At 38.0% G+C, this 12011-nt stretch overlaps 1 protein-coding gene across 1 annotated transcript; it reads right to left on the bottom strand.

The window, feature by feature from the left end:
* Window positions 1-2530: 2530 nt before the first annotated feature.
* Window positions 2531-10279, bottom strand: LOC105114980 (uncharacterized; the record flags this gene model as incomplete). Its single annotated transcript, XM_011011729.1, is given in 6 exon segments — window positions 2531-5824; window positions 6199-6992; window positions 7071-8182; window positions 8294-8631; window positions 9085-9326; window positions 9907-10279. Coding segments are annotated over 6 exon segments (6153 nt in total), but the record flags the coding sequence as incomplete, so codon positions are not given.
* Between the last annotated feature and the right edge of the window lie 1732 nt (window positions 10280-12011).

The raw sequence follows: 12011 nt of genomic DNA, 5'->3' as shown, positions 1-12011 counted from the left end.
CATGTCTTCCTCTTCTTCCAATGTTAACCCAAATCTTGTTTCTGCAGTAGAGCCTATAGTTTGGCGTACTACTTTTAAAGTGAATGGTCGTCCAGTTACAATAGAAGATACTGTAATGGACAATGAAGATACTGCTGTAGCCGTGGCTAGAGACATGGTCCTTCCCCGTGATGAAACCATGCTGGCAGCTAGGAGCGATATTGAAGTAGTGAATCAGTCACTTGCTCTCAGTATCAGAGCTACTTCATCTCTAGTGAACGTTGCAGAGCGTCTTCATGCTAGAAGACTTGAGCTGAATACTCAGGTTCTTGATCTCCATCATCTGATTGAGAATTTAAGGAATAAACTCCGTGATGAAAGACGTCAGAGAAACGACTTGGAGAGGAGGAACCAAGAGCTGAATACACGTGTCGACTTTTGGAAGGACTATGCTAACACACGACACCTCGAGTTTGAGGAAGAGATGGAGAATATGCGTAAACAATTTGAAGAACTTCGAGGCCTGATTAATGATCAAGATGACAATATTTCTGATCGTCCTCGTACTATTTAATATTTGTACTTTTAAACCTTTTGTCATGAATAAAAAATCCATCTTTCTTGTCTTCATTTATGAATTTTGCTTTCATGAAATTGTCATATTGGATGTGATTAAAATGACTTCATTTCGTCTGAATCTCGTTGGATCCCGTTGGGAATTTTGTTTCAAGAAATATCTACAAGACAAATATGCAATGTTTGTGAAATTAGATGATATGTGATGCATCTTACCTTTTTGAAATATAGATCCCCCATTCATCTTGTCTGGCGATCTTGATTGTTAGCAAACTCTTTTGATTCACGCGTCTTTCAAATCTACTCAAGCTGACCCATGCTGTTGAGTTCTCCAAGATAAACTTTGTTTGAGTTTCTCAATAGTCACTGCCTCTTTCTCCATTGGATACTTCATTGAGAGCATTATCTTCTCCCTGGTCTGACATCGTGTTGTTGGTAACATTTCCATTGTTGAGGATTCTTTAACCAATTCACATGGTCAATATATGAGGATTATCTCACTCATTTTTCATGTGTATCTCCCACCAGGAAAACAAATTTCTTTGTGCCATTAGAAATCAGGTGACTGCTTCTTTGCCTCTGGAATATTTCTTGTGATTGCTTCTCTACCCTTGAAAGAAGTAACTGTCTTTTTTCATTTCCTCATTTGCTCTTGCTGTCGTTAGAATCTCTGATTTTCTAACACTGACTCTTGGTGTGTCATATATCTTTCTTCTTCACATAGAAAACCATTTTTTCAAAAATGATTTTTCAAAAGATCTCTTTTGTTTTTGAAAACTGAAACTCTAAATGTCTTTTTATAACAATGTTCAAGCAACTCTAAGGATTTATATTAAATCTCTTAGTAAAAGTAATCTCAAATAAAGGTAAGTGATGAGATGACCTTCTGCTTTGGTTTTCAACGTGTTCAAGCGATTGCTTGAATGTATTTTGAGGGAAAAGGAACAATTGCCTTTTATGTTTAGAAACACTCCTTTTATCAGCATGAATAATAATGAGTAATTATTTGTTACATCATGACTCTTTATGAAAAAATCTCTTATATTTTGGGAACGCTGTTTATTAATTCAGGTTGCTTCCTTGATTAGAAGGGACTTTAAAGGCATGTAATGTATTTATGGCTCAAGGCTGTAAAAGAAAAGGGATTTCATAAGCTCAAAAAAAGTGTTTAAGGGTTTGAAAACTATAGATCACTGTTATCTTATCTTCATCTTTCCTTTTGCTATCTTGACAACAAAATATACTAAATATTCCAAATTAGGAATTTTTTTCTATTTGTTGGGAATTCTCTCAATTATTTGGATTTTTTTTTTGAATTCCTTGTTGTCAAACTCATAAGCTCACATGTCTTCAAGATGATTTCCATGATCATTTCTTTCATTTTGCCCCCAGTGTAGGGTGTGATCTTAGTTAAGGTTCTTATGAAAAAAAACTTTAAATAGACTCGGCTCAAATTGGGACTGTAAAGGATGATTTTAAAAGAAAGTGAAAGGAATATCAAAGATGGCCTTTCTTCATTTCAAGTAAGATCGGTTAAAACCAATAAACTTTGTCCACATCCAGCGTAATGTTTTGGATTTATAAGATACCATGTTTTGCGAGTCCATGACAAGCTAATGTACTACCAACCATTATTCATGCTGATAAAATGTAAGTCTAAGACAGAATTTAAGTGATAGTTGTTCCAATTGCATGTTTTTGACTTGTATGGTCATCTCTTTTAAGAGAATTGCTTTGAACATTATCCTAAACAAATCATTGATTTATTTCATTGAAATCATAAACAAAATCAATTCTTTTAAAACCTCATTTAAGAAGAATGGGTTCTCTTGTAAAAAAAAAAATTTGAAAGATCAGATTGTTGAGCCATTGCGATCATGCATGGGCTTTTTGGTGAGGTATATGCAAAGAGAATTTCCTGGCCAAAACTTCATTTCATTTGATTTTGATTGGATGAAATACATCATACATAATACTTTTTCACAGAATCAGAGTTCACGGGCCTAGGTAAATCATCTCCATCCATCCTAGTTAACAACATAGCCCCTCCGGAGAATGCTTTCTTCACTACATATAGGCCTTCATAGTTTGGTGCCCACTTGCTTCGGTCTTCACTTGGTAGTGGTAAAATTTTTTTGAGTACAAGATCCCCTTCTTTGAATTCTCTTGGTCGGACTTTCCGGTCATATGCTTTAGCCATCCTTCTTTGGTATAGCTGGTGATGACAAATTGCAGCCAACCTCTTCTCACTTATCATGTTTAGCTGCTCATATCTCACTTTAGCCCATTCAGCTTCTTCTAGTTCAGATTCTATTAGTACTCTCAAAGATGGAATTTCTACTTCCAAAGGCATCACCGCCTCCATCCCAAATACTAGTGAATAAGGTGTAGCTCCAGTAGATGTTCTTACTGCTATGCGATATGCATGTAGAGCAAAAGGAAGCATCTCGTGCCAATCCTTGTAAGTGACTACCATCTTCTGGATAATCTTCTTGATATTCTTGTTTGCAGCTTCGACAGCACCATTCATCTTTGGTCTGTAGGGAGATGAGTTTGAATGTTTAATTTTCCACTTCATACACAATTCTGTGATCATTTTTCCATTAAAATTCTGGGCATTGTCGGTCACTATCTTCTCAGGTGAACCATACCGACAGATCAAATCTTTCTCAATAAAACTCTTGACCACCTTTTGAGTTACATGGGCATAAGAGCTGGCCTCCACCCACTTTGTGAAGTAATCAATGGCTACTAAGATAAATTGATGCTTATTACTGGCCTTTGGGTTGATTGGCCCAATCACATCTATTCCCCACATTGCAAATGGCCATGGTGATGTCATATTAAATAGAGGAGCTGGAGGTGCATTTATCTTATCACTATACACTTGACATTTATGACATTTCCTGACATAATCGATGCAATCTTTCTCCATGGTCATCCAGAAATACCCAGATCGTTGTAATTGTTTAGCCATCATATGCCCACTTGTATGAGTTGCACAAATTCCTTCATGAATTTCTTGCAATGCTACCTTAGCTTCGATTTCATCTAGACATCTCAATAAAGTCCCATTGAATGACCTTTTGTATAGAATTTCTCCATCCAGGTAAAATTCCAGAGCCAACCTTCTCAAGGTCTTCATATCTGCTTTGGATGCCCCCAAGGGATACTCTTGATATTGGATAAACTGCTTGATGTCATAAAACCATGGGTTCCCATCTATTTCTCCTTCAATTGAACAACAATGAGCTGGAAAATTTCTAATCTCAATGCAGATTGGTTGTACCCTTACTCCGTAATCAGTTTTGGCCATAGAAGCTAAGGTTGCCAAAGCATCAGCAAACTGGTTTTTGTCTCTTCCCATGTGGGTAAAATCTATCTCATCAAAGCCCTCAGTCAGTTTCGAGAGATATTGTTGATATGGTATCAATTTTTCTTCCTTGGTCTGCCATTCGCCTTTCACTTGACAGATTATTAACATTGAATCCCCATAGACATCAAGCTTCTTTATTTTCATCTCTAAAGCAGCTTCTAATCCAAGGATACAAGCTTCATATTCAGCAGTATTGTTAGTGCATTCAAATTGTAGTTTGACTAAGACGGGATATTGCTTCTTATCAGGTGAGATTATCACAGCGCCTGCTCCATTACCAGAAACATTCACTGCCCCATCAAAATACATGATCCACCAATCATTCTTTTCTTTGTCCTCTTCTACTATCAACACATCCTCATCCGGGAAGTCAAATTTCAAAGGCTCGTAGTCATTGATAGCATTATCTGCTAGATGATCAGCAATTACACTTCCTTTTACAGATTTTCTTGTCTTGTATACAATGTCATACTCAGCCAACATCACTTGCCATCTTGCTATTCGGCTTGACAAGTAGGGTTTCTCAAAGATGTATTTAAGAGGATCCATTTTTGAGATCAACCAGGTGGTATAATACAACATATATTGTCGAAGACACTTCATACTCCATACAAGAGCACAACATAGCTTCTCAGTCACAGTATATCTGGATTCACAATCTGTAAACTTCTTACTCAGATAATAGATAGCTTGCTCCTTTCTTCCAGACTCATCATGTTGTCCCAACACACAGCCCATTGCTACCTCAGTTACTGTCAAATACAAGATCAAAGGTCTTCCAGGCATAGGGGGCACGAGTAAAGGTGGATTCTGTAAGTATTGCTTTATTTTATCAAAAGCCTTTTAACAATCTTTGTCCCATATACCAGGGTTCTTTTTCCGAAGTAATCGAAAAATTGGCTCACATGTTGTTGTTAACTGAGATATGAATCGAGCAATGTAATTCAAACGTCCTAAGAAACCTCTTACTTCTTTCTCGGTTTTAGGAACCGTCATAGCCTGAATTGCTTTCACTTTATCAGGATTGACCTCTATTCCTTTATTGCTTATCACAAATCCTAGCAACTTTCCAGACTTTACCCCAAACGAGCATTTTGAAGGATTCAGCTTCAACTGATACTTTCTTAGTCTTTCAAATAATTTTCTTAGAACCTGAACATGATCTTCTTCATTCTTAGACTTGGCAATCATATCATCCACATACACTTCAATCTCTTTATGCATCATATCATGGAAAAGTGTCACCATTGCCCTTTGATACGTGGCTCTAGCATTCTTCAACCCGAATGGCATCACTTTGTAGCAGAATGTTCCCCATGGTGTGACAAAAGTGGTCTTCTCTTTATCTTCTTCAGCCATTTTAATCTGGTTATAACCGGAAAATCCATCCATGAAGGAGTAAGTTGAACTCCTAGCAGCATTGTCTACCAGGACATCTATGTGAGGCAAAGGAAAATCATCCTTTGGACTGGCTTTGTTTAGATCCCTGAAATCTACACATACTCTGATTTTGTTATCTTTTTTTGGTACCACCACTATATTAGATACCCATTGAGGGTATTTAATAACTTCTAGAAAACCGGCATCCCACTGCTTCTCTATCTCTGCCTTGACTTTGAGCACAATATCTGGGCGAGTTCTTCTTAATTTCTGCTTAACAGGTTTACATCCTTCTATCAAAGGTAATCTGTGTACTACAATATCAATGTCTAAACCAGGCATATCTGTATAAGACCAGGCAAACACATCGATATACTCTTGTAGTAATGAAGTTAAACTGCATCTTTCTTCTGTAGTGATCAGAGTTCCAATCTTTAACTCTCTTTTATCTTGCTCGGTGCCTACATTTATCACCTCTAGTTCTTCCTTCGCAGGTTTCCAAGCATGCTCCGACTGTTCTACCCGTCTAGCAAACTCTTCATCCCATTCCTCTTCATCCATTGCAATCTCATCCTTATCAAAGTTTAGCCATTCATTTTCAATGCAATATGTTTGTGGATTTATGGAGGATTCACTTTTAGAATTCCTGAAAGCGGAAGGTGTTTTTTAGTGTGAATGCATATCTTGTAGCCGAAAAAAATAAAAGGAATTCAACAAACACTGATGAAAATGCTTGATCTCAATATTATTTTAAAAGTTGACTCAACAATTATGAAAAGACCTTATGTTGTCATCTTGAACCAAGATTTCAAACTAGGTATAAAAACACAAAGCAAAGCACATAAAAGCAAATATAAGTAGACACTTAATCATTACTTCTTAAAAACAATTGGGGCTTCTTCAATCTCCCAATTCTGGAATACTTCTTCAACTGAAAGCTTTCGCACAAAGGCGTTGGTTGGAGCTTCTTCTAGAGCATGGATAGTTAACTGTGGTAACAATTCATCTTCTTTTATTGTTATTGGCTCATCATCACAGTTCCAGCCTTTCTCTTCACCTTCTTCTACATTGTTGATATCCATGACAGCAAGTTTCTGTCCCAAGACTTCCATCATGTTTTCAGGTTTCATCACATATGCTGACTTTGGAAAAGAAACATGGATAGGTGGGATTGCAATGTCTTCTTCCTCTGGCTTTCTTCCTTCTATTCTGGCCAACCTTCTCTCTCGCTTTATCCTAGCAGCTCTTTTATGATCATCTTTCTTAGGCTTGAAGCCAAGCCCAAACCTCTGATCAACGACCTTAATTTTCATCATGTTGACTCTTTTATGATTTCCAGCAATTAGATCATTCTGGAATGGTAGCCCATGTTTTAAAAAGCATTTAGCTATCATTCTAGCAGTACTAGAAATAGCTGGTCTTCTTAACACAGTATTCTCCAGTACCCATTCGGTGTTCACAATCTCGAAGGCATGGAGATCTCCATCTTTGCAATCTTCTGCTTCAATATAAGGGACCGCCACATTCCTTATCATGGACAAGGTTTCTTCTGCCTTAACTTTCACTAAAGTACCATTGATGATGTACTTCAGGCATTGGTGTAGAGATGATGTCACAGCCCCAGAGGCGTGTATCCATGGCCTTCCTAATAACATGCTATAGGAAGGATGGATATCCATCACTTGTAGGGTTATCAAAAACATCTGAGGCCCTATAAACAATTCAATATCAATGGTCCCTATCACCTGTCTAGGGGAACCATCATATGCTCTAGCCGTCATAGTACTTGGCCTCATATGAGTAGCACCAATTGGCATCTCATCCAGCATATACCTTGGTAGCATATTCAAAGCTGAACCATTATCCACAAGCACTTTGCCGATCAGACAGTCCTTATATTTCACAGTGATATACAAGGGCTTGTTATGCCCAGTCCCTTCCGGTTCTAGCTCATCTTCAGTGAAATATAAGTAATTGGAGGCTTGAATTCTTCCCACCAAATGCTCCATTGTATCTTGAGTAATATCCTGTGGCACATATGCTTCATTCAACACCTTTTGCAATGCTTTACGGTGTAACTCAGAACTCAAGATAAGTGACATTAAAGAGATTCTAGCAGGAGTTTTCTTCAACTGATCTACTATACTATACTCACTATGCTTCATCAACTTCAGAAATTCATTAGACTCCTCTTCACTTATGGGTTTGTTCACTTCCATATCTTTAAAAGCCTCAACTGTTTCTTTTCCTTTAGCTTTCCTCTGCCTCTCTAATTCTTCTGGTGTAAAACACCGACCACTTCGAGTTAAACCACCGATTTCAGTATGGAAGATAAGAGTTGGATTTTTAATGTTGAAAGCATACCCATAATTGTAAGGCATTGTGCCATAACTTCCATTATTGGTACATACAGGCTTGATTAGGATTAGTTTTGGCGGACCACCCACAGTTGGTTGGAGTCTGCAAACCTCTCTTTTTTTCTCCTGGCCGCCTATCATCCCCACTTCACTGCTTTCTTCTTCACTTTCTATCCGTATCATGCCGAAAATCAGCATCCTTTTCACTCTTTGGTGAAATTCTTCGCAATCATCAATGTGATGTCCCACCTTGGCATGAAACTTACAGTAATTATTTCCATTCATTACTGGTTCAAACTCGGATAAATATCCAGACTGTACCATCATACCGTACAGTTTTTCCATGGAAACCTTCAAAGTTCTTTCCTTCTTACCCTCTACTCCGATAGCATTCACCCCTCCACTGCTTGTAGCATGATTGGGTAAAGAGTTGGAATTCACATTCGATGCATCATCAAAAGTTATCCATCCAGCTTTTATCAATTGAAGGAGCTTGTTTTTTAATGCATTACAGCTTTCAATGTTATGCCCAGCAATGCCAGCATGATATTCACATGTCATATCAGGCTTATACCAATTTGGGTATGGAGGTTGTAGTGGGGTTAAAGGAACAGGGGCCACTTACCCAATACTCAACAACTTCGAATACATTTCTCCCAAGGGAAGTGGTAATGGTGGCAATCGTTCTTGGGTTCTTTGAAAATTCCTTCTTGGAGGGTTAACAATCTGGTTACTTTGTTGGTCATTTGGTTGGTTTTGCTGGTTGGGAGGGAAAGGTTTAGTGAAGCTTACACTTGCAACTTGTTGGGTAGGTCTTTGGAAGTTATGGTGATGGTAATTTTTCTTCTTACCCTTGTACCCTCCTTCCATATTGTTCACCTCAGACTCCTTCTTTTTCCTGATAAAGCCTTTCTTCTCAGTAGGCTCTAACATTCTTCCCATTCTTATTGCTTGTTCTATCCTCTCAGCAATAGTTACAGCATCATAAAAGTGCTGAGCTGAACTACCTACTAGGTGTTCAAAGTAGGGAGATTTAAAAGTGTTGGTAAACAAAGTGACCATTTCTTTTTCTAACAAAGAGGGTTGCACATGGGATGCTTTTTCATGCCATCTCAAAGCATATTCTCTTACAGTCTCTTTGTTGCCCTTCTCCATGACTAACAAGCTTGACCTGTCCGGGGCTACCTCCATGTTGAATTTGTATTGCTCCACAAAAGCTTTGACCAAATCTTTCCACTTTCTGATCTTAGTATTATCTAGTCTTGTATACCAACTTAGTGTTGATCCAGAAAGACTGTCTTGAAAGAAATGGATGAGAAGTTTCTCATCATTCACCACTTCTGCCATCTTATTACAATAAGATTTAAGATGAGTGACTGGGCATTCAGTTCCTGTATATTTGATAAATTCCGGTACCCTAAATTCTTTAGGTACAGCTACATTTGGGACTAAACACATCTCTGCAGCATGAACAGGATCATATAAGTCTGCCCCTTCGACTGCTCTCAATCTTTCTTCTAGAGCGGTCAATTTGTCATAATCAACAGGTTTAGAGTATCTCATCCTATGTGAGTCATCAGTTGTCAAGTTTATAATCGGCACTTGTGCTGGTGGAACATTGGCAGTGAACTGCTGTTCAGATGAAGAAGGATTTGCCCCTAGATTTTGAGAAGTGAACATGAAAGGAGCTACTGGAGTAGATATAGATGGAGTTGCAACCGTTGTCTGAGTAGAGGTATCTTCTCCAGACTTGGATACTAGGGCCTGCTCGAGTAGACTTGTAAGTCTTGCGATATCATTTTTCATGCTCTCCAACTCCCTTTGATAATGAGCCTCTAGATGTGCTCTTTCTTCGTTCTCCATTATCTTTCTTCGAAGTCGAGTGTAATGAATTTTATGGTCTTTTGGGGGACCTATATTTCAACCTGAATGAATGCCATAAAAATGAATGAAATGCACAAATGGATGCAAAATGCTATATGGATGATGTATGCCTGTTATTTGTTTTAGGTTTTCCTTTAACTTATGATGAGGAATAGACCAGATCAGATTCTCTTAAAAAACGTTCTCACTGAGGACTCCAAACCTACAGGAACTTGAACCGATTTAGGGAAGAAATTTGATGGCATAAATCCATATCAAAATAAATATTTCTCATAATAAAAAGATGATGAAATTGTCTTTTATTGGTTTACAATATCAGAATTACAACAAGTCAATCTTTCCAAAGCCTTGGACCGTTATATGCTGCTATCTCATTAATCCCATCTCTGATTAGCCCAAAAAACTGATGGAATTCATTTCTAGTCATTGGTTCACCATCTGCTATTTGTTGGGCCATGCTTCTTAATCCTGAAGCATAATTCTTGGCATCATTTGCTTGTACATGATAGCGCATAGCTTCAGAAGCCCAACATTCTACTTCTTTTTCTGCATTTTCTTTTTCTGATGATAAGGTTTGCTCAATGGAAAGCAAATGGTTCACCTGCTCATCTAAATTGGCAATCACTGCATCTTGATTTTGACACTGTTCCTGAAGTGATTTATTTGCCTCTTCCAACTTTAATGCTATTTCCTCAGATTTTGATGCTCTTTTAACCCATCTCTTCATGTTGACATCTTACTTCCTCTTATCTTCTGACAGAAGTGCATATTTTTCTTATAGTCGCTGGAACTCAAGTTGTTGATGTTGTAGCTGAGTTGACAATTCATCCTTTTCCTGTTTCGTGATAGCCAATGCTTTTTCTCGGATGGCTAGATTAGATGCTAACTTTCTTTTTTTAGCCGTTAACTCTTCTACTTCAGAATTCAAATCTAGGTTGTAAGATTCTTGTTGAGCACGAACCTCTTCATGTATGTCTTCAGCAGACTGAATCACAGACCTGGATGGCCCTTCAAATGGAGGAACTTTGTACCCTTTCCCTCTCTTCTTCTGCCATATTGGATATCCTTTAGTTGTTTTTCCTTCTACCCTCTTAACAGAAGTAACCCTACCAGGATGCTTCCATGCCTTTTTCACTGACTCTAATAATTTCTTCGAGGTCTTGAAATCTTCATAGAATGTTGCCAGCTCGGTAGTCCTTGGAATAAACTGCTCAAATCCAAACTGTCGTAAAACCATGTTAGGACAATAACTAATACAGCAGCGGGCTCCTATCAACGGGACCCATGGGTACTCACCACAATATGCCAGATAAGATTTGAAGTAAGAATATCGACTCCTCCAATGAAATTGAGATTTACTCAAACTCAGAAACATTGATTCCCATGTAGTTCTTCCTACTTCATGCAAATGTTTTTCAGCAAAATTCTCCAGCTTAGAATAAAGATGCCATGGGGTACCAACCAAACCTGAGATCTTCCCCTCAATCATGTGACTCACAGTCCAAACAAACAAAAGCTGCAAGCAACATCTTAAACGACCTTTTCCGGCTTTTCTACAATAATTCAAAGATGAGAGAGTTTCTGCCAATATTGCTGTAGCAGGATTAATTTTGAGGGTCACCACATTTTTAAATACATTAACAGCCTCAAAATCGATCATTCCCTCGGCAGATGGGAAAAGAACCAAACCGTATATGCCCAACGCCAAAATTCTCAATCGAATTTCATTGCTTTCATCATGTAGTCTCCTCTTGAATATGGCTTCTAGCTCATTCCAAAACCAACCCTGGCTGTTTCCTCGTTTAGTTGCATGTGATTTTGCTAGTTGACAGTCTATCTGGGTAATCCAAGCAAAGTTAGAAAGTGCATGCTCTATAGGTGTGTAAAAGTACACCTTTTCTGACTTGGGACAATTTAGCAAAGATCCATACTCCTCGATAGTAGGAGTCATATCCACAGTATCAAAAGTGAAACACCGATATTCTGGATCCCAAAAACCTATCATGGCTTGAAAACAGGCATGTTGGACCCTAATTTTCAGTAAATGTGCCAAGTCCCCATATTGTTTCTGAAAATCGACCTGATCATGAACAGATAACATTTCCCAACAGTTCAGTAGTTGTCCTGTACCAAGTGGTCTGTCATCTAATTTAACCTGTGCCGGTAATTGAGGCTCGAATTCTGATGGCAAACAATCCCCTTCATCATGTTGGCTCAATTCTGATCTGGTCAAAAATTCCTCAATAGTATTGGTTTTTTCCATCTCACACTTCCTATAAGGATCGGTGGAGATATAATGAGAATATGGAATGTATATGAAAATGTATGTTAATGCATTGACAATTTATTTGTGTCTTATATCCTACTTGATAGGATTTAACTCATAAGGTTTGGCTTAGTTTATTCTATCCTTAAAGAAATTATTTGGTTCTTAAATTGCCCGAATTACTTGTGAAGTA

The sequence above is a fragment of the Populus euphratica genome, unplaced genomic scaffold (assembly GCF_000495115.2).
Source record: "Populus euphratica unplaced genomic scaffold, PopEup_1.0 scaffold612.1, whole genome shotgun sequence".
Taxonomy (NCBI): Eukaryota; Viridiplantae; Streptophyta; class Magnoliopsida; order Malpighiales; family Salicaceae; genus Populus; species Populus euphratica.
This window is presented reverse-complemented; position numbering and strand designations above follow the sequence as displayed.